This window comes from Diadema antillarum, unplaced genomic scaffold (assembly GCF_040938485.1).
Source record: "Diadema antillarum isolate AM-2024a unplaced genomic scaffold, OU_Dant_1.0 seq00000586_RagTag, whole genome shotgun sequence".
Classification (NCBI taxonomy): domain Eukaryota; kingdom Metazoa; phylum Echinodermata; class Echinoidea; order Diadematoida; family Diadematidae; genus Diadema; species Diadema antillarum.
Window position 1 is genome coordinate 2275103 of NW_027271520.1, and position 24270 is coordinate 2299372.

A 24270-nucleotide genomic window follows, 5' to 3' on the forward strand; every position below is an offset into this window, starting at 1 on the left:
CGTGGTCATAAATAATGATTTAATCAGACCTTTGGTTTACTCTGAGTTTCAGCTCATTGAAGGCGAAAAATAAAAGCGGTAATTATTCAGATCAATTTCCGAGCAGCTTCGTCGTCTGCAGTGTGATCCCGTCGCGCGCGGCGGTCACGAATAATCATAATAGCGCTGGCGAATCGACTGATCGATCGATCGCTCGTGACTGCAGGACGCTGTGTCTGTATGGAATTATAGTCGTATCGTACAGACGTGAAATCGCGTGTATAGCGACTAACCAGGAGGGAACGTTACCATGAAAGTCTTACGGCGAGGGTGTAAACAGTGGTTGTTGATTGTCGTGTCTTCGATTTTATTGCTTTTCCTCCTTCATAAGACGCCATTTGTGACGCTACCACCGTTTCTGATTGCCGACGCCGTGCGAAACGCTCATCAGCAGTTACCTTGGCCTGGTCAGTGGAGGGACGATGTCGCGAAGGCGGACGTACCCCGTCTTGCCCAACCCATCGACCGCATCGCACCGGGTGATGATGACTCTCTTGTCGGGGCAAATGCCTCTGGAGATATTCTCCTAGTTAATTTTAGTCATTCTCTCGCAAGCCATGCATTCCAAGCAGTTCGAAATGACCAAGCAATCGACCAAGTTCGCAAAGGTAAATATCACTTTATTTGTATGATACCTTGCTGTCGACACCATCTACTCAATATGACCAGGGGGGCATTTCATGAAGCATTTTGTCCGACAAAGTTGTCCGACAAATTTGCTCTCAGCCAATAAGATGGAAGAATTTCAGTAGCTTGTAACAGTTTGTCAGAAAAATATCCGACCAAAATGCTTCATGAAATGCCTCCCAGGACTTACTCCTTTTAAGTTCTACCCATTTGTTTATTAGTAGGCCTTCATCTTGTAGCAGAAGACATTTGTTCCAGGCCTATTTTGTCTGGCAGTGTATGCATATTATCATTATTATTATCTAAGATTTTTGGTTTTATTTTGATTTGTGTTTTTCTAAAAAAAAATATTGTCATCACAAATATCATCGAAAGCCCTTTCTTTGAACAGTCTGTCTGCTCAATTAAATCATTATCCTATTCGTATTTGCTTCCTTCTTGTTTGTCGTCGTGCAATAATTATGTTAAAGGGATGGTACAGTATTTGTGGAGATGAGAATTGGGCTTTAAACTTTTTGCAAGATACCAAGAACACACTTATGATTTAGTACAGAGCATACCATTTTAAGAGGAATTAAAAGTTTATTTGATGAAAATCGGGTTTGGAATGACTGAAATATCCAAAAACAAAGTAATACAAAGCGATCGTAATAAAGTGTGGGTCCCACACTTTATTAGAATCGCTCTTTTTTTTTATATCTCAGCCATTTCAAAACCAATTTTCATCAAATAAACGTTGAATTCCTCATAAAATTACATGCTCTTTCATATTTCACAAGAGGTTTCTCGTTATCTCACCAAAAATATTAGAAACCTGAAATTAGGTCTCAACCAAAACTGTACGATCCCTTTAAAAGAGACCAGCACTGTCCTTGGATGTTTTCGTAAAAAACATGCTTCCTTTAAATGGCGACGGAGGCCAGTATTTTCAGCTCATCAGACATTGTGTACCGTCTACTTTGTAATCTGCCTCATCGTCCGTCATCTCCCTATCATTATGATACGTTTCGAACTAAAACGCCACGCCGTCGCTATGGCGTGATGAAAGATTGTATCTGGGCTAACTACTCGCCGAGTATGATTATTGTAGTAGGCCTACCTTATAGGTGAAAGGCCTGGGGTACCGGATTAGAATCACGCTTGAAGATAAATGTACGCAATCATGACAACAGTACAGTGAGGGTCGTGCTGCCGACGAGGGCATTGTCATGCCTAAACATCACTCATTGTCCTCTCAATCCCCTTGCGCAAATTTTACGTAACCTGATGCATTATTGGTGTTGTATAGCTTCTACCGCGCAAACATATCGTTAGTGTGTTGCTTTTTTTTTTCTTATTGCTTTGCATTGGCTATGGTCCAGAAAGTGTTGTTAGGCATGTTCAGCAGGTGTATTAATTATAGTTTTTTAATAAACGTGAAGACGATCTCAGAGTTATCATAGTTTCTTTCTTGTATCAAATGGATTGTTTTTGTTGATACAAGCTATAAGTTGTACTTGGAAGACCTCTGCCATTCTACTGGTGCGCGGCTGAGAAAAAATACATTGACGTGGCTTATGTTATGAAATTATCTTTTTCAAGATTTTTCTTAGGAATATCATGAAGGGGTTCATAAAAGCCTTCTTGCATTGAGTAATGCTGATTGACAATGATATCGCAACCAAGCATTTGAGTTGTGCTGGTTGTTTGTTTTTTTAAGCTACAAAAAAACGGTAATATCCGTAGAATAAGATTGAATCCTATTCTGCGGGAAGTTGATCTTTTACAAAATAAATAATATAGCAAAACCGACCTAACTTAGAAAAAAAATGTCGCCCGAATTGGCTGTGTTGTTTCGTCATCACACCAGCTGCTGTTGTATACAGAGGCGGTCTAAAGATATCTGATTTTGAGATACTGAGTAAACTATTAGACGTACTGTTGACGCATAAATCAATAAGATAGTCTCAAGCACAAACCATGTCACATATCGTGTAATCTTATACGTGTAAACACGCGATATGGCGTACAGTGCACTCCTGTTATAACGGACACGGTTATAACGGAATTTAGGTTACAACGAAGTAAGAATTCAGGCCGCAACATTATCTGCTCTATGATTTTTATTGTTTATTTGTTCGATTACAACGGAATTTCGATATAGTGAAAGAAAACTGCCAGTGCCGAGGACTTCGTTTATATAACCTGAGTCCGCTATACATTGTTGATAATGAAAGAAACGGAAAGACGGGGTATGTGTAATCGTTGTTCAATGGTATAGATCCAGTCAAATGAATAGTACAATCAATCTCCTTAAAGGGGAAGGCTAGTAAGTGATCAGTGGGAATCAGTGGAAATGCTGGGAGATGATTGTTCCAATCCTTATGGGATTCATTCAAGAGTTCATTGTATATCTATTGTTGTGTGAAAATGATTTGCTTCAGAATGTTCTCATATTCAAGTAATGTGCAGTTTAATGCTTCCAGGTTAGCGTCCCTGGTCAGTGACGGAGCATTAATCTGCACATTACTTGAATATGAGACCGTTCTGAAGCAAATTATTTTCACACAACAATAGATATACAATGAACTCTTGAATGAATCCCATAAGGATTGGAACAATCATCTCCCAGCATTTCCACTGATTCCCACTGATCAGTTACTAGCCTTCCCTTTTAAGATTGGGTTGCAGAAAAGTAAAAACTAATCATTGTTTTTGAGATCGTTCTGGTGAAACATCGACTGCATAAAAAAAAAAAAAACAAGACGGATAAACGGCACAGGCCTCCACACACGTATTCGAAATGAGATGTCTCCGAGCCATCCATGGGGTACGTCTACTTGACAAGAGAAAGAATGAGGAAATAGGACGCAGGGGAATCGTTTTAGTTTTAAAGGGATCCCAAACCTAAAGAGCAATGTGGATTGAGTGAAAGCAGCAACATTAGTAGAACACAGTGAAAGTTTGAGGAAAATCGGACGATCGATGCAAAAGTTATGACTTTTTAAAACCGCTGGATGAGGAGACTACTACCGTAGAGATTATGACGTATGAGTGGACAACAATATAAAGAAAATGTAAAGAAAATTCCACAAAATTTCATTTTTCATGAAAATTACACATTCCATCAACATGATATACTGACAAATGTTAAGGGTAGCAATTATTCCCCCTACTTTCTAAAAGCGGCTAGTCAAGTGCTCTTTCATAATGCTAGAAAAGTGATTTTTTTTTCTTTCCATTTTATTTTTCTTGTGTTGTCCACATATAAGTCATAACCTCCAGTAGTCTCCTCATCCAGCGGTTCCAACACCAAAACTTTAAAAATTCATAACTTTTGCATCGATTGTCCGACTTTCCTCAAATTTTCACTGATGTGTTCTACTAATGTTGTTGCTTTCACTCAATCCACATTGCTCTTTGGGTTTTAGTTTCCCTTTGATAATGCACGCATAGTTTGTATGCGTGCGTGGGCAGGGGTGACTGCAGTCTGGGAGGGCTCAAGAGTACATAATAATAGGGCCTTCGTCCCTCCCCACCCATCCAACCATCTGCCCGCTTCGAAGGGTAGAATCTCCGGATAACACCCTCCGAAAGTCATGGGTCATATTGTATTTTTTTTGGAATCATTTTTCTTTCTTCGATTTCTTCTTCTTTTTTTTATTTGATAGTTGCAGCCCCACCCCCAGCCCCCGTTCCGCTGCCAATTACAATATTAGCATAAACTTCGTCTGTGATGAAGTGTCCAAACGGCGCCTAAGATGATTCGACAATAATTATTGTCCGTTTGCCACATGTCAATCTGAGAGGTCATTTTAAGTCTATAAAAGCGACTTCACCAAAAGACGGCCACCTGATTGGCCGCCCACCATCGTCTTTTGTTAGAGAAATCAGTTACAAAATGATGCTGAAATAATGCCCCTGGAAGAAGCCGAACTTGTAGTCCAGGGACGAACCGAATGAAGACGACTGACTGCTCCGTAGCAGAGCAAGGGACAGACAGTCCTATGCAATAGTCAGATAGTATGCGTAGGCCTACTGATGGTTGTTGATGAATTCCCGTCCCCTCCCCCTCCAAAGAGAACGTGATGTTTTGCCCAAAATTTTCGCTCGAAATTAATTTCACTGGGGTGTAGCGAGAGATGGTGAAAATTGAAATAAAGTGATTTCTCATTTGACACGGTGGAATCAATGAGGTTTTTCATGAGTCAATCCGACAGACATGCCAAGACGTAATAACCGAAGGGGGCGAACGATCCGAGTACAATCCAATCTTTGTTATCCGGCCATGTCGGGACCAGCACCTGCGCCCGTCCGGATAAGGGATTTGGCCCGATACGGGAGTAACTATGTTTATGTACATGTTCATGTAGCTGCCGACTCAGTGGCAGCTACATGCAACAGTGGTGTCATGATAGTCTACTTGAGATTATGATCGGCCTTTTCTGAAATTGAAACATTACAAAGATGTTTCTATTCGGAATTTTGAAAGTAAATTCTGTGAGTTTTGTTGGAGGTTTCATTGAGTTTGAAATCGTTGGTTGTTGTTGTTTTTCTTTGTTTTGTTTTGTTTTGTTTGTGGGTTTTGGGGGTTTTTTTTGTTTTTTGTTTTTGTTTTTGTTTTGTTTTTGCTTCACTGCATGAATGCGTCCTGATGATAGAGAAGTCTGGAAAAACATACCGCCGGATAAGCGAGGCCGCGCTGTACATAACCTGGAGAAAAAATGAGATACCTCGGATTATCTCACGGTTTCCTTTATATGGTACATCGTTCACGCGCTCGGTTTAACAATGCGGCAATTGACAACAAACAGTCATCTTTTCTCGACGCTGGATGCGGGCACGTCTCGACTCAACAAGGACCGTCATCAGGGAGTCCCCCCTATATCCGCTTGGGAGCGTTTACCGTAGTGAAGGTCTCCCTTGATGCCGATTTTACCACCTGGTCCGACGCGGTACCTGTGCTGGAAGACAGGTTACAACCTTCCCCCTTCACTCCTAATCATCATCGATGACTGCTACTTAGTCACGCAGGGTTGCCTTTGAGCACATTTAAAAAGTGTATACTATCACCATTATCGTTTAGTGCTATAATATACTTCACAATGTTTTGTCAGGGAGGTGAGTCTCACCTCCCTAGTTTGGTTCAGGTGCCGATATAGGTTAGCATGCCCGTGCTCGGCGTATACTCAGGCACCTACGTGAACGTGCTATTAGACTATCTAATGACAAATTAATTATTAAACGATCGTTAAGCACAATGTTATGCCGCACCATGCAATTCACGTGTAAACAATATAGTATGGATTGAGATAGCGCAAAGTACACAGGATATGATATTGCGGAGAAAAAAAAGAAGAAAACGAACAAAACTACATGTAATTTCTATCTGCGATTTCAATCCTATATTAAATCCTTGGAGAGAAGTCCCTTAAGCAAAATTTAAAATTTGTTTCAAATATAATAAACTTGCAGAGCCAAAGTGCAACCCCGCAACACATTGAAATTCGATTTAAACGTACAGAATAAATTGGACAAACAGATTTGGCGGAGATTTCATCAGAATCAGACCTAAAGTAAGTTGTGGAACTTATGAGTCTCACAAGTTTTCTAGAAACAGTGAGTCATGTTGCAACCTTGCACAATGACTGCCGGAAGAAGAGATGTCATCATCTTTCAAGTCTCAACGGACCTTGAAAAAAGAAAATCAATTCATTCTTGGGACATTTTGTGTTGCATCTTTAGTATGTTGGTAGGCCGGTGATTTGGCTCAGTCGTTAGCGCGTCAGTTTCCAGATCCAAAGGACACGGGTTCGAGTCCCGAGTCTATAACTGAGCGATGTTGTGCGTAATCATACCGTCCCCTCTAGTAAGAGGCAAAAACACTCTGTCCCTCGGATAGGACATAAATTGGGGGTCCCATGTGTGAGAGAGTCACAACTCATGCGCGTAAAAGATTCCACTTCATTCTTTCATCGCGAGGAGTTATGTGCAAAACCCAGTGTAATGGTCCCATGCCTCTCATCCAACTGGACCCCATGGAAAACCACTAGTACCGATGAATATTATGGGCTATCCAGCCATCTTCTCACATGTCTCGGATGGAAAATAAATAAAAAGACAAACAAACAAACATTCTTCGCATCAACTTTGAGAGCAAACATGGCCCTTGGATGCTTCTTATCATTTTATCTATAGCCCTTTTTACACTTGTGTTTCTTAACCCCGGACTTTCTCTGACCCAGGACTATCGTTAGTCCCGTACCAATTTTTTCAGCTTTTTACACTGGCCAATTAGTCCCGTACTATCTCTTGTCCGGGGCTAAGGAGAGAACTGACCTTTTTACACTCGTATTTCTTAGCCCCGGACTTTCCAAACCACATGAATATTCATGATTACGCTGTGTACTGTACACGTACACGCACGCACCGGCAGCACTTGATTACCTCGTTTCTGATTGGTCAGTGAGGGTCGGACTTCGTCTCCGTCGCTTAGCCCAGGATTATTTTTTTTTTTTTCGTTCTATTTACACTCACTTGCTTGGCACCGCAATTGCGGTGCTAACCCTGCTATTTTACAGGGCCAGATAGTACCGGACTATCGGTGGGGCTAGCCCACTTTAGCAAAAACGAGTGTAAACAGAAAGTGAGCTAAGGATAGTCCCGTACCAACGGTGGGGCTAAGCCCCCCCCCTCCCCCCCCCCCCCCTAGCCCCACCGTTGGTACGGGACTAAGTAAAAATTTACAAGTGTAAAAAGCCCTTAAAGGGACCGTACAGTTATGGTTGAGACCTAATTTCAGGTTTCTAACATTTTTGGTGAGTTAATGAGAACCCTCTTATAAAATTGAAAGAGCATGTAATTATATGGGGAATTCAACGTTTATTTGATGAAAATTGGTATTGAAATGGCTGAGATATAAAAAAGAGCAATTCTAATAAAGTGTGGGACCCACACTTTACTACGATCTCTTTGTTTTAGCTTTGTTTTTGAATGTTTCAGTCATTCCAAACCCGATTTTCGTGAAATAAACTTTGAATTCCATTTAAAGTGGTATTTTCTCTACTTATCATAAGTGTTTTCTTGGCATCTTGCAAAAAGTTAAAAGCCCAATTCTCATCTCCACCAAAACTGTACCATCCCTTTAAGTGTATGGATAATCTGAACTCTTAACTCGTAAGCTGTATCCCGAAGAATCGTCTCCAGTCAGCTTTAGTCATTGGCTGTTCCCCTTGATTGACCGGTTTCTCTGGTCCCCTTTGATTAGCTATAAGTCGCTTTGCATTAACCTTGTCTCAGGGCTGTGTCTCCGTTTCATCTCTATAAGTCGTGTTTCTGTCGTTGCTATGGTTACTTATGGCCGTCTTTTTTTTCCCCAGAAGCCGTCATTCGATCAGTCTTCCGATACGTACAAAATGTGCTCGAATCGAGACCCACTCCGTTAAAGGGAAATTTTACGCTGTGATAAAGTTGAAAGAGCTGCAGAAACCTACAGACAAACTGAAGTGTGGGGGGAAAATGATGATGATGATGATGATGATGATGATGATGATGATGATTGATGATTGATGATGATGTTGATGATGATGATGATGATGATGATGATGATGATAATGATTGATGATTGATGATGATGTTGATGATGATGATGATGATAATGATAATGATTGATGATTGATGATGATGATGATGATGATGTTGATGATGATGATGATGATGAGGATTGATGATGATGATGATGATGATGATGTTGATGATGATGATGATGATGATGGTGATGATGATGATGATGATGGTGATGATGATGATGATGATGATTTATAGCAATATGTTGTGATTGATGATACAAGGGGTAATTAAGGTTAGAAGTTATACCTATGTAGGTCGCAACAAAACTTCGTCCTATGTCGGTTCAATTCTCGAGTTTCGAACAATGTTGAAATGCATGCGTTTCCCTTACGTTTCTACCCTATACATTGCATTTTTAGCATCCAATACGAAATCGATGCCGTCTCGATAGATATGTTGTTAAATCGAATTTTCAGTGGGTTAACCTTTTCTCTTTTATTATGGGGGAGGGGGGGGGGGCAATATCACTCCGAGACGCAGCGGAAATGTGACATTTTAAATGTATCCAAACTTTTCAAGGTCCTTTGTGTTGTCGAACCATATCCGCAAAAGGTATGGGAAACGCATGCAGAGTAAAGATATATCAATGCCACTTCGGATTCGATGTAAACCACATCGAAACGGAAACGCACCGGTTTAACACATTGGTGGAACCAATGTATTAAAGTGATAGTGTAATTTCGGTTCAGGTGGAGATTAGGGCCTTAACTTTTTGTGAGATAATTAGAAACCACTTTTTATAAAATATTAAAGAGCGTACAGTTCTAAGAGGAACTCAAAGTTTATTTGATGAAAATTGGTTTTGAAATGGCTGAGATATCCAAAAAACAGAGTAAACCAAAGTAGTCTGTAATAAAAGGTGGGTCCCACCTTTTATTAGGACCACTTTGTTCTAGATATCTTAGCCATTTCAAAACCGATTTTCATCAAATACACTTTAGTTTCCTTTTAGATTTGTAAGCTGTGTAACATTTTAGATGAGTGGTTTATAATCATCTCACAAAAAGTTACAACCTGAATCCTCATCTCAAACAAAACTATACCATCCCTTTAAGAAAAAGCGTCAACGAAACTGATCACACAATTCGGCCTGTGAAAATATCAACCATGTCAACTTACGATACTCGTGGCTGAACTTTCCTTTCTCTTTAGTCCAAAGGTCATAATCATTTTACAACCAATCATGTGTCCATCAGCCACTATAGAGGTAGCTTATTATGTATCGCTAATAATTCAGCGTAAGCACGTGTAGCGCATCTAAGTCAATATACTTTCGCCGGTCCCGTGTGTGTCGACTTAAGGCGAGGTTTAGTAGCATCAAAGGGACGGTTTAGTTGTGGTTGGGATCGGCTTCAGGTTTCCGCTGTTTTGTGATGAAATGAGAAACATCTTGCAAACTTTGAAAGAGCATACAATTCTAGGAGAAATTCAAGGTTGTTTATTTTTAATGAAAAATCGGTTTTGAAAATCAATGGCTGAGATACTAAAAAACAAAGAGATCCTATACTAAAAAGTAGGACCCACCTTTTATTAAGATCACTTTGTTTTACTTTGGTGGTTTTTTGTTGTTGATATGTTTCAGTTATTTCAAAACCGATTTTCACCAAATATACTTTGAGTTCCTCTTGTACGCTCTTTAATATTTCATAAATGGTTTCTAATTTGCGGCCTATCTCGCACCAAGTTGAAATCTGAATCCTCCATCTCAACCAAAAGTATACCATCCCTTTAACCGTTTCATCTGAACTGGTGTAACTCACAGATTACAGAGTTATGATGTGCATCCCAAAGATATTAAGGATCATCATGTAATGTAAATAATATTTGCAATACTACAAGTGAATGCACAGAGGGTCTGTTTCATAAAAAAGTTGCTACAATAGCAGCTCTTGCTGCAATGCCAAGTGCTTTGGTAATAACAAGAATACTGCCTCAAGATTGGCTGTTGCTACAAAGAGTTGCCATTGTAGTAAGAAATGCCATCATCTTTTATCATCTTTTATGAAATGAGATCCACATGGGGAGAGTAAGGGGGAAACAAACAATTTGAATGCGTACTAAACAATTACAATCAAATACTTAAAATTTGTGAAAAAGAAGTTATTATGCCTGTATTCAATATTCTCAACGAGCATCACCTTGACTTCCTCCCATAAACCCACTCCTCTCGAATCATGTTAACTAGGATCCCAGCCCGTCTTTCGCACAACAGTCGCCAACGCTTGTCCTCCCGCCCCTCTCCACCAACGTTTCACGCTGACAGAATACACCCGTCCGCCTCTCGTCCGATCTCGACGTATACCCGCAATATCATCAATTCGATGTTGCCTATCATGTAAATTGTGTTAGCTTTGCAGGCTAATTTAATGACACCATTCATGTCATTCGGTGCAGCAACCAAGCGCTCTGATCGCTTAGCCAGGCAGAAAATGTCGGTGAGGGTGAGATAGGAGATGCCACGGCCTTGTGAACATTATTGACCGTGTCAACCAGGAAGGAACAGAGCAGAGGGATCATACAGGTGTTTTTGTTGTTTTTCTCCCTTACCCGCCGTAGTTGAGCAGCAAAACGATGTTAACACGCTCACATTGAATTGAGTCAGTTGGATTGTGATAGAATCCAGACGTTAAAAAAGTCATTCTCACGACCTTTTAGAGCTACATCAAGTCGCATGGGGATTTGATGTTAAATGTAAAGATACATCAACGTGAATCAACAGAAGCTGACATTGAAAAGAGAAGGAAAAAGGGTGATCGAAATCATCATTTTCCATTTTGTTCGTGTAGTGAAGTTGATATATTCCATTAATTATCGAGGATATAGGCCTATGTGTTAATTTGGGTAATTGTAAATTGATCTTAAAGTAAGTAACTGAATGAATAGTTCGTTGGTTTGTGTAAAGATATACTAAAGATATTACACGCTGTGTACAGTGTAACTATCATATTTCAAAGTGATCGATAATGCAAGGCAAAGTTTTTCTTTTCTTTTCCGTCCTTATCTTAATGGTTTCTTTTTTTTTACAGAATTAAGGTCAGCTTTACAAATAAAATAAAAGCTCTCGAAAAACTAAAGATGATGCCATTCCTTTAAAGGTACTGTTTACCATTGAGAACAGTGATTTCCAAAGTGTTCAAGGTAGATATCATATTTGATGCATATGTGCTGGTCAGTTATATCACAAAGCACCCTACCATATAATAATAAAAAATTCGCGATAAAGCCTAAAATATAAGAAGATATCGCTATTTTTCCCACTAAACCATAACTGAAGACGGTTTAGTCTAGAAACATTCTTATTATAACTTATATTCACATTTTGCATGTTTAACAATACTTAGCATTGACTATACTGATTCACAAATTTACATTGGTTGTTTCTATTCCTAACTCGCCCTTAACAATTATTTTGAAGAAATAAAGTTGGGTTTTTGTTTCTTCTGCTAATGGTAAATAATGCCTTTAAGAGAAAAGGAATGCAGACATGATAATTCCTGTATCTTGGATGTGAAATATCTCGCGACAACCAGCCGACAATGGTGATACGATATTTGGGTTAGGGTTAAGTTTGTCATAGGATTTAGGTTTGTAGTTTGATGTGAGGATTAGGATTAGGGTTATTTCTGTGGGTAGAATTTATACTTGGCTAAGCATGCAGATACTTCATTGGAGCAATTGTCGCAGGAGCAAATGTCATGGAACTGCCGACAAAACACAGCGAATCCCTTGCGATGAAAGTTCGAACTCTCCCTTTAATCTCGCCACAATCCTCTTCGTGAAGTCTCCCAGTCTGATACTATTGCGACTTCCGGCTACCACGTATTGAAGGGAGCACGTCCATGTCGCGTTGTTATGGTAACTACTGAAGACATCTTCGGCTCGCCGCGATCACTACCAGTGACCCATCGCTTGATGTCAAAGCTCGCCCTGCTACTACCTGTCGAACTCGATACACGTGAGCTGCCTTGTGAAGTGGATGTGACGATCGAAAACAAGAAAATAAGAAGGGTGCAGGAGAGAAAGAAAGAGAGGGTGGGATGGATGAAAAGAGAGGGAAAGAAATGGGAAAAGGGGAGAGAAAGGGAGGAGGGTGAGAAGAGGGTAGAGTGAGTTGGATGAAGAAGAAGGTCAAAGGGACAAGGGGTGATCGAGAAACGAAGAATGCCGAGGCATTGGGAGACGGGTACTGACGGAGAAGGTATTGAAGATCAGTAGAAAATGAGAAGCAGAAGAAAGAGATTGTGATGAATAAAAGTAAGAAGACGGAATAGGAACTTACAGAAGTTAGGGCAAGAGAAGCAGTATAAGAAGGAGAAGGAGAAGAAGAAGAAGAAGATGAACAAGATGAACAAGAAAAAGAAGGTGAAAGGGGAGGAAAAAAAAGAACCACAAAAAGTGGTCAGCAGACCATCGAAGGGCCAGAGGAAGGAAAAGATAATGACGAAAAAGATGACGACAATGAAGAAGAACTAGAAGAAGAAGAGGAAGAAGAAGAAGAAGAAGAAGAAGAAGAAGGCAAAGAATAAATGAGGGAGAGAGAGCAATTTGTATTTCTAGAGACTTTCTGATTGGAGTTAAACAATATGGCTGGTATATTTATGTTGTTTGTCTCAATATAGGTGCGTTAGATAAACAGAACATTTAATGGTACTTTGCTACTTTTAAAGGCGATGTGCGAATCAACAAAAGTGCAACCCGAACCCAGTAATGAAAGAGTATACTGGTATAGCCATTATTATTACATAATTCAATGCAGAAGAGTACACGGTGCATGTAACTGGGATGCTTGTAATGATGTGTGTTTGTATTCTACAAAACTCCAGTGACATGACAATATGAGTGATTTCATCTTGCTATATCTTAAAGACGATTTCATTATTTTTTGAGTGCGTTTTGTCGTTTACACGATCAAGCACGTGGCAGAATATGATCAACATACATGAGATAGAAGATTTTCCATACGACCAACAAATTTTCAGAATAGTGATGACAGTGTGTTGGTTTAGCCGTAATAGTGGTTCTATAGCAGTCATAAAAGTATAACAGATGTATAAGTAGTATACAGGGCCTATAGTCAGAGTATAGAAAAAGGAGAGGGAGAGGTTGAAAGAAGAAGAAAAAAAAGAAGAAGACGAAGTGGTTATAGGCAGAAGAAGAAGAAGATGATGAAGGAAAAAAGAAGAAGAAAGGGAAATGAAAAGGAGAAGAATTCTTGCCAACATAACGATAATTGAACATAACTACATAGTCAGATTTGGAGCTAAAATTAATCACCGAGAGAAAAGACTGAAAGTGTAACAGAAAGTGAGGCATGAATCTGAGCGACTGCTGCCATTTTCTCAACGTTTCTTGATTCGTGTCGACGTAGCCTATTATTTTCTCAATTCCGGTAATTTTCTTAATGTGTCTTTGTTTGATGTCGACGTAGCCTAGGAGGCAAGAACTGTGGAATTATCCCAGAATCGTTATAGAGTTATCATTTCCTTCTTCAAGACATTTTCCCACAAGTCTATCTCTATTTCACAACGGTATACAGTTCATGTAGCAAGAATGAAACCGAAAAATAGGTGATCTTTATGGCAGGGGATCTTCATCCGGTTTCTATAGCAATCCTTTCTAAATCCCGCCTACTCGAAATTTAAAGCTTTAGCACGACTCACCCCCCCCCCCCCCCCACACACACACACACATAGTTACAAACGCACAACGGAACCTCAAGTTTTGATGACATAAGCATCAAGGCTCCAGTGGAAATCATCATGACATTGTTGGCCAGATTATAGATATAAATAGTACAATTATTATCATCGTACATTTTTTGTCTACTTGACGTTGACAAGAGAACACTGCCCCCCATCCTTACCCCCCCCCCCCCCCCCTTCTTTTTCTCTCAACACAACTCAATTCAGCACAACGCAATTTCGGTGCGAAAGTCAGAATTTTTCGCTTTGATTTCGCGTCATTATCGTCACCTTATCTACCTTATTTGCATAAGATTAGTGTGTAGTTGCTACTCATAACACTGCTTCACAAAGACTTGTTGGATTTAGACACCATTCACATGAATTTCTTATAACATCCGAGCTTGATACAACATATCTACCGTATGGTATGTTTGATGTTACTCTATTTCGGTTTTTAATCTTGTTTATTTTTATATCATTCAAAAAATAAACAATACTTTGGAGTATAACTAAATCACACAACATGCACAAAACACATTTCATGAGCATAATCCAGGAAAACGTGTACATTAACTTTCGGTCATTTGCTGATATTGCAAATACAAAAAAAAAAACAAAAAACAAATCAGACAGAGAGAGACAGAGAGACATACATGTAGAGACTGTAGAGAAAAAAAAACATGAAGGAAACCTAAGAAAATCTATAAAACTTCTAGGATTTGCATATAGACCTATGAGTTCTGAACATTATGGAGGTCGGAAATGATTTGAAACAGACCAAATTGAAACAGACCAAAGATTACGAGTACGTGGAAGATGATTATAGATAAAGACTGATGATAATAATGATAATTAATGATAATAATAATAATAATAATAATAATAATAATAATAATAATAATAATAATAATAATATTAATAATAATAATAACAACAATGATAAAAATAGTAATAATTATAATAATAATATAGCAAAGCAGACTTGAATATTTGGAGGAATTGCACTTTTACCCGAAGTCTTTCATCGCTTATAATATCATGCATGTCATAAAAATGTGCAACATCAAAAAAAGACTACACACGAAATGAATAGAGCAAGGGAGAGATTGTATTGCATTTATTTATCTATTTATTTATCTATTCAAGATTTCATGCGTGTTCACAAAATAGGAGTGCATACAAAATGTATGCAAGTACATCTCATATAGCCAAGACAGAATATATGCGATAAGTATATATTGATAAGAAGCAGTTACAGAAATAGTATACAACTCTAAGAGAGCTACATTATTCAAGGTAACGAACACGCAAAGGAATTGCAACATAAGCTTAAAGCTTGAAAATCGTTGCAACCCCCGTGCACACAATCTATATGCTTGCAAATAGTTTAAATGATGAGTTGGGGGGGGGGGTATTTACAAAGAGAGGAACATGGGGGGGGGGTAGAAGAAATGCACGTGTGGTGCCTATTTGTCCTGTCGGACATGATTGACAAGAGAGAACAAAAAAAAAGTTTAAAGTGTCAAATCATTATAAGCAAATTATACTGATTAAATTTCTCATAAATCCCATTCAAATGTCGATTTCAGGGGAAATATATGATCACAGGCAAAAGCGAACGAGACCCTTTTGCAATGCCTAGATTGTTACTGTAAAGCAAGGAATAGTAGAAAGTGAAACATGCAGACTGCGATATGAGTGAAACCATTATTTTGATAACCCGACATCTGAGATGGTGAGGGAAATTAATACGCACGTGATACATCAAGAAGATGGTGCCCTCGCAAACCTTGGGTAGAATAATTGGGAAACTTGATACACTTTATTATCAGCAAAATCATGATGAGTGATCTTCTGAGCACTGTGATCGGGCCATACAAACAGGTGGGGGAATGGGCAATCAGAATAAATAGAAAGAAATGTATATGGGAAAGTGTGCTATAAGGCACTCTGTGACTAAACGTACTTTACAATAAAATGGCAATAGGCGTGGTATAGGCGAAAGAGGTACTGTGGAAGTAGAATTATCTCTATACAGTGGACTCCCGTTAGTATAAAGCAGTCCTCGGGACTGGCAATTTCCTGTCTTTATATCGAAATTTCGTCATAACCGAACAAATAAACAATGAAAATACATAGACCGGACAATGTTACAGCCTGAATTATTACTTCGTTGTAACCGGAATTTCGTTTTAACCGTGTTCGTTAAAACGGGAGTGCACTGTACCAACGACCATCCCCCCCCAAAAAAAAAAAAATAAAATAAATAAAAATAAAAATAAATAAATAGATAAATAAATGAATAAATAAATAAATAAATAAAAAATAGCCAAAGGTGAAAATAAAGATGTGGAATTAATCGCGATATCGGACAATAATTGTAATAGCGCTAACATTATGACCATGACAGATGAATGATAATGAATTATTTACCTCGGCGTCTAGTGAAAAATGAGATGAGGTAAGATAAATGCATTGTGCTATATAAAAGTACCATTTTTAAGTGATCAGCTTGTTTTACATAAATTAGATATATATAGGGAGGTATACGACAACAAAAGACGGTTTCGTCTGGCTGTGTAATCTTATGATTCGACTGTCTTGAAGAAAATATTATCTTCTCCTTCAGTTTCCTTCACATTCAAGCAATTAAGTCCACATAACACAGAACACACTGTAGAGCCAAAGCGAATATTGATTATCAGCGGTCGTCCCTCCTTGTTCAGACTTTGGAATTTAGGGCAGCTTGTTTGATAAACTTACAGCAGATAATTTGTTGGAGTTTTTTCTTTCTGTTTTCTTTCGACAAACATTGGCTAATAAGCTATGAGCGGTCGCATCATTATCAGTTGACATTATGTCCGCACTTTAATTCGCTCGACAGTGTAAAGTGTACTGGTCAATGCGAAATGACTATATGGAATTTGCGTGCGTTGTACATGAAATATTGGGAAAATGGACCATCCGACAATAGTGCCTATATGATAAAGAAGAAATGGCACCAAAAAAAAAAAATCAATGCTTAGCAGTTGAAAGGCAGAGATCGATAAGAATTTGGCGATGCCTTTGGCATGTGATGGCAAGTTCATTACAGTTTAATACACAAAGTCCATGATTGTCTCCTGAAGATACACAGTATTTGTGAATACTGCAGTCGACTGTTGAGGTATACAACCTGGATAGTGTTTCCAAAAATTGTAGGCCTATATGATTTCAATACAATAAAAAATGAAACGCAAGGAAAGAAAAGTCAGCTTTTAAATCCAGCCTTTCCGGGAAAGGGAAATATCAGACATCATCTTAATTAAATGTATACTCTCTAAAAAAAATCGAGTGAAAATATTCACTCTTAAAGGAGTGAATTAAAAAAAGAGTGAATTTAGAGTGAAATTGGAGTGAATTTTGAGTGAAAATGTTCATATTCACTCGTTTTAGAGTGACCTCAGGGATCACTCCAAAATCTTCGAGTGATCCTTGAGGTCACTCCAAAATGAGTGAAAATGAACAGTTTCACTCAAAATTCACTCCAATTTCACTCTAGTTTCACTCTTTTTTGAATTCACTCTTTTAAGAGTGAATATTTTCACTCGATTTTTTTTTAGAGAGTACAGCACTGTCATTTTGTGCTGGTTTGCCCGGGGGCTTGTTGTACGTATTGATTCAGTGCCAGTATAAAGGATTTATATCCACCTCAGAAATACGGACATTTTATTTTCCTTCAGTATAGATATATAGCATGTGCCAGCAAGTTTGCTATAAAAGCAAGAGATTATTAAGCAGAGGGGTGAAGATAATGGGGCATGATTTTTCATTTAATTCATTTCCCTTTGTACAACTGAAATTTGTAAGATGGCAGCTGCTGATCTACGTTATTTTGTACAGAGGGAGACAAATTGTAGAAAAATCATACTTTAAGTTTGTTGTGTACAAATCAAAATCATTGATTATGACTATGTTTTGTGATCGCAATTCTACTGGAACGAGAATCGAAAACGCGTTACCCTGACTGCTGTCCATTTCGTCAGGGTTACTAAGTGAAAGGGTCAATAGAATCACCGACTCCTGGACTCTAAACACATGACCCTTAAGGGTGTTTGTTTAGTGAAGAGATATACAAACAACGTGAAAGGATATTGTAAAGGTGTTACAAGACGTTGGGGAACAGAGCTACTCAGGGAAACGTCTTGCCATCAAAGGATTTAATTCCATGAGGCATTTATCAGTGGCAGAGTTGAAGTCCTTTTCCCTGCTGAAGAATTATACTCAAACGTTGGTCAAAGTTACACCAAGGGAAACCATGGTTGTAGGTAAATGCATAGTTGCAGGTCCATGGGACAACCAATAGCGTTGACGAGCACTGCTTCATATTTTTTCTCAAGTCGTTTTACGTACCAGTTTAATTCAAGCCATTGTGGATTCATTTCACTCTCTTTCTTTACCCCCCCCCCCCCCTCCATATTATTTGCAATAATGTATCATTTACTTTATAGCAAGGGTGGGTTTCGCAGTCCAAACTCCACGAGGACTTCATTTCCTGTGATGTACATTGCATAATAACGAAGCGTCAATATATGAAGGCCCTACTAAGTTGTCTATAACTTCCAACGGCAAATGAACGCATTCTTTATCAGCACTTTTGATTGACAATGGAAGGAAATTAGAGAGAGCCACTCCTTTGCAAGGAAAATTTTCAGTTATTACTAATTGAGAAAGAAAACCTCACATGGATATCCATATGTTTAGTCTCCCTTGAAATGTTCAAAAGTTTGTACAACTGTATGTTTGCATGAATACATATTTTTGTTTGTTTATAGAATTATAGATACAATTGTTATAATGATTGTTAGTGTGAAGTAATATTATGGGTGATATTTGCGCATTAATTTCACGGATGTCGTATGTATTCAATGTTTTTAGATTGTGATTTTTGATTTTCGATGTATACCTGCAATTATCTAAATGGATAATTGACCTGTTATCTATGTTAAACATTACGTTCTTGAATAAAGAAATGAATCAATAAAAAAAAAAATCAGACTCCCATTCATGATGATAAATATCATCATATAAGAAAAAAAAAATGTTGACTCTATTCCCGCCATTCATTGTTTTGTCTGTGCGTGTGTTTTTCCCCACCTCTGTAGTTAAGAACGTGTCTTTTGACATCTGCCGGAAGGCTGACTTCACGAAACGTATGTCTCGTCCAATGATCGCCCTGGCCAGCGTTCCCGGCTCCGGGAATACCTGGGTGCGATACCTGCTGGAGAGGGCGTCGGGAGTCCTGACGGGAAGCGTGTATCGGGACAAACACCTCTTAGCTGGAGGTAAGAGGACTCATGAAATACCTGTTTATAGAGTGAGGGGGTAGTGATCGGAAGGGTAACTGACTATAGGTACAAGTCTGTTTCTCTGCTTAAACTACACTTGACCTTGACCTTCAATCTGTGGCATTGATACCTTGGCATTGCAAAATGCACCTGTTTCCGCATTGAGTTCTCGGCAAACGTTTCAAAATTTCGGCAACATGCCTCGGTAGCTATTAGAGAGTAGCTGGCAGACTTTTCAGCAGCCCTAATAATTTCAATAACGGGATTTTCTGCAAACTTGGCTTGTGTTTCGTGAATGTTTCAGATTGCTCCCAGTCACTACGTATAAATGTATCAAAAGAATGGTAAACGTATGTAAACGTATATCATGGTGATATATTATAGTAATGGCGTAGTAATGTGGTTCCTAAAGGTATGTTCGCAACCCCACAGTCAAACTTTGCATTGATTGTATGATTGCGGTCTCCTTTATTGCAGTATCGACCTTTTGTGTACTTATGATTATAGTGGTGCAACGCAATGTCACAAGTTTATTGTTATGTTATCAGTGACGGTCTTGTTAAGAAATAGGCAATTGTAGCTTCCTATTCTTTTGTTTTTCTTCCTTACTTTGTATCAATTTGTTATTGTATGGGATTTATGAGAAATTTAATCAGTATAATTTGCTTATAATGATAATGATAATGAATAACATTTATATAGCGCTTAATACTGATGTTTCTAAGCGCATCAAATCGGGGAAAAATAATATATATAACGTAAAAACAAAATACAGCATTATGTACATATTATGATAACGACAGCAACAACAACAGCAGCAAAATTAAGGTTGTGTAAACAGATGAGTTTTCAACAATGACTTAAACCTATCAACATTTTCAGCGTTACGAATATAAAAAGAGAGTTCATTCCAAAGAAGTGGGGAAATAACTGAAAAGGCCCTATCACCATAACGTGTACAGGTGCGGGGACCACGTGATAATTGGAGAGCGGAGGAAGAACGAAGAGAACGGGTTGAAGTGGAGGAGCGGAAGGAAATTAAATCTTTAAGATAAGATGGGGCAAGATTATTACATATCTTGTAAACAATAAGGAGGATTTTAAAAGTGATACGTTGATGGATGGGGAGCCAGTGGAGGGATTGGAAAACTGGAGTAATGTGGTCAGATCTTTTTGTAAGGGTCACAAGCCTAGCAGCTGTATTTTGAATTCTTTGAAGTGGTGCAGTACTTGAAGCAGGGAGACCAACAAGAAGGGAATTGCAGTAGTCAAGATGAGAGGAAACAAATGCGTGAATGAGACGTTCCGTGGAAGACTGATCCAATAATTTACGTATTTTACCAATTTTACAAATACCCCAAGCAGCAGAACGACATGAATTCTTAATATATTGTTGAAAGTTCAGATGCTTATCTACAATAACTCCGAGATCTCTGACGGACTGAGAGATGGGGATAGTACTATCTTCAAAGAAAAATTCTGTTAGAGAGCTACCCCGCCTGAACTGAGAATAAACATATAAAAATTCCGATTTAACACAATTCAATTTCAAATAATTATCGTGAGACCATTGCTTGATATCATCAACGCATCTACTAAGCTTGCAGAGTGCTTCGACTTGGGTATTTGGTTGTATGATTATGTAGATTTGAGTATCGTCGGCATACATAACATGTAAAATATCGTTATGAGAGTTGATTACTGAAGACAGAGGGGCTGTGTATAGAAGAAATAGTAAAGGACCAACCACAGACCCCTGGGGGACACCATGTCTAAGAGGGAACGACTGAGAAAATGCACCGTTCACAGTAACCATCTGGTGGCGGTCGTGTAAGTAAGATGCAATCCATCTCAAGACTGTTCCCGTTAGACCAAAATTAGTCTCCAATCTGTTAAGGAGAATTTCATGATTGATAGTATCAAACGCAGCAGAATAATCTAAAAGCAGAAGAGCAACTTCATGGCCTTTGTCTACTGCTAAGAGGAGGTCATTGAGTACCTTCAATAAGGCGGTTTCGGTGGAGTGGAAGTGCCTGTAGGCAGACTGATTACTAGGAAACAACTGGTGTTCATCAAGATGATCTCTGAGTTGGCGAGCAACCACTTTCTCAAGAACTTTACCAAGAAAAGACAGATTAGCAATGGGGCGAAAATTATTCAAATCATTACGGTCTAAGCTGGGTTTCTTTAGAAAGGGCAATATGAGCGACCTTTTGAAGTGCTTAGGAACTACGCCTGATGACAACGAGAGATTCAGAATGTGAGTTATTGCAGGAAGAAATTCATCCAGACACTCTTTTAGTAGCCATGTGGGGAGAGGATCAAGAGAACAAGACTTGGACGGAAGAGAATTGATGAGACGTTTCATTTGTGACTCAGTGATTAAACCAAACTCAGAAAATACACACTCAGTGTTTATATTTATGCGAGAGGAATTAGAGAGAGAGATTTCAGGAGACACCGGGAATGAAGATGCAATGGTACTAATCTTGTTGTCGAAAAACTCAGCAAACTGATTGGCAAGTGCAGGATTTGAAGTATGGTCAGGAAGAGAAGAATCTGGATGTGCAATTGTGAGTCTTTTGATGATGTTGAAAAGTTGTTTGGTGTCTGCAGCAGCAATCTCCTCTCTTAGGTGCCTTGACTTGGCGTCGGCAAGGTGGCTGTAGTAGGACTCACACTCTTGCCGATACAGCTCTCTGTCAATGCAAAGACCAGACTTGATCATGCTTATAATGACTTGACACTTTAAACTTTTTTTTTGTTCTCTCTTGTCAATGTCCGACAGGACAAATAGGCACCACACATGCACTTCTTCTTTCCCCCTCATATTCCTCTCTTTGTAAATACCCCCCCCCCCCCAACTTATCATTTAAACTATTTGCAAGCATATAGATTGTGTGCACGGGGGTTGCAACGATTTTCAAGCTTTAAGCTTATGTTGCAATTCCTTTGCGTGTTCGTTACCTTGAATAATGTAGCTCTCTTAGAGTTGTATACTATTTCTGTAACTGCTTCTTATCAATGTGTACTTATCGTATATATTCTGTCTTGGCTATATGAGATGTACTTGCATACATTTTGTATGCACTCCTATTTTGTGAACACGCATGAAATCTTGAATAAATAAATAAATGAATAAATAAAATAGATTAAAAAACACATAAATAATCCCAAACCAAACGTATTTTAATGAGCGTAATTCAGAAAGCGATATAAATATCTTGACTGTGAACCGACATACCTGATTATATGTTTCTTTCACAAACCAACTATCCTTATAACATGTATTTTCCTCTCCAACCCCCCCCCCCCCTTTCACCCAACCCAACTCATCCTTTTCTTTCAAGGCTTCAGAGGGGAGTTCGCCAACCCCGCCATGCGCAACACGCTGGTGATCAAAACGCACGATACGGGCTCAGCGAAATCCACGGCTCACTACCAGGGTGCCATTGTGATTGTGAGGAATCCATACAACACGCTGCTCTCCTACGCGAACCTGATCAACGCAGGACACACGGGGTGGGCAACTGAGACCTACTTCAAGTCCGAAAGTACGTAAATATTTGACATTTACAAAGATACTACAAGAAGGGGACTTGTTTGAACGCGCCGTGGCGCCTCGTTTCTTGAACGCGAAGGCGAAAAGACAGCTTCTTAAAATTCGCGAAGGTTTGGATTCCGGTCTTCTCGCCCTCCCATCATAAATAGTAACCTTGATGAGTGTTAACAAGTCGCCTCCTTGCTGCAGTAATATGCTGCCGCAGAAGCAGAATTCACTGATTAGTGTAGGTATGATCGGTGATAAGATGCGGCCTTTAGAGGGGAATTTAACAAGCAAAGAATTTCTTGGTACAGTAACATTGTTATGTAACACCAATCACATGTCATGTAACGAATTGTTTAAAGATCACGCAAAATCTACAAGGTGTTCACAGAGTTATGTCCACAATCATGCCCCTCGTGACAAAGGTGTAAAAAAGAGTACCTGGCAGTGCTGGGGAACTCACAGTACAAAATAGCAGGGCCCTCTGGAAGAGCAGTTTTAATTATGAAGAGACTACCCTGGGTAAATAACACCATTATCACCTTCATTCTTCCCGAATACCTCAACTTTAATGCACACTAGTTATGTTCGTATGTTTTACAGGGAAATATCGAAGCAGGCGGAGTCATGCTGATAACATTCATACCCTAGACATCGTTCTTTGAAGCTTGCATCTTTCTCTACAACGTTTACTTTCACCGTTCTCTTCCAGAATGGGACAAATTCATTCAGAGTGCTTCCATATCCTGGGAAGACCGCATCACATCATGGCTCCCGCGCAACAACGTCCGCGTGCTGTTTTACGAGGACCTCAAGTCGGACCTCCGCAACCAGATCATTCAGCTGCTCCGCTTCCTCGACTTCCCCGTCGACCACGATCGCCTGGACTGCATGGAGGCCCATCCGGAGGGTGACTTCCATCGCAAGGCCAAGTACCTCGGTGGTAACGACCCGACAACCTTCGACCTATTCTCGGACAGACATAGGGAAATCATCGATGAACACGTGAAGCGGGCTTCTGATGCTCTGCGAAAATATGGCTTCATCGACCATGACCTGTCCTATGCGGGGTTAGAGAGGTGACCTTCGACCTCGTGACCCTCTGGATATACAATAATCACAACTCGCTTCCATTCCTGTCACCAATAGCAACGGCTAAGACAACGTGGAGCGGTAGGCGGACCAACAGATGTACTAGGAGAACCTGCGTTGGTGGATAGTTCGGACCAATCATCGGTACGTTCGATTCCACGGACCACAGATTCGTGAGGAAAAAGAAGCTGGCTCGTTTTTCGCTCACTATGGACGCTCTGCATCATCTTTATGTTGAGCAATTATAACTGCATCATCGTGGGTGCATTATAATCATTGATCGAATCTCTTGTCTTGAAAACTTGACCAACTCGGTTTGCTTGTGGCAAATCCGGAATGTCGGGTT

General features: G+C 39.3%; 1 protein-coding gene across 1 annotated transcript; it reads left to right on the forward strand.

Moving 5' to 3' along the window:
* Positions 1-289: 289 nt before the first annotated feature.
* Positions 290-23915, forward strand: LOC139735598 (WSCD family member AAEL009094-like). The gene is made up of 4 exons (XM_071646354.1): positions 290-647; positions 19103-19282; positions 22636-22839; positions 23545-23915. Exons 1-4 carry the CDS (start codon positions 290-292, stop codon positions 23913-23915), a joined length of 1113 nt encoding a protein of 370 aa, XP_071502455.1.
* Positions 23916-24270: the final 355 nt, after the last annotated feature.

Excerpts from the sequence above, each read along its gene's own strand:
- LOC139735598 (XM_071646354.1), top strand. The coding sequence starts at position 290 with ATGAAAGTCTTACGGCGAGGGTGTAAACAGTGGTTGTTGATTGTCGTG. Across the intron at positions 648-19,102 it reads AATCGACCAAGTTCGCAAAG|TTAAGAACGTGTCTTTTGAC; the intron begins GTAAATATCACT and ends CCACCTCTGTAG. Across the intron at positions 19,283-22,635 it reads CAAACACCTCTTAGCTGGAG|GCTTCAGAGGGGAGTTCGCC; the intron begins GTAAGAGGACTC and ends TTTTCTTTCAAG.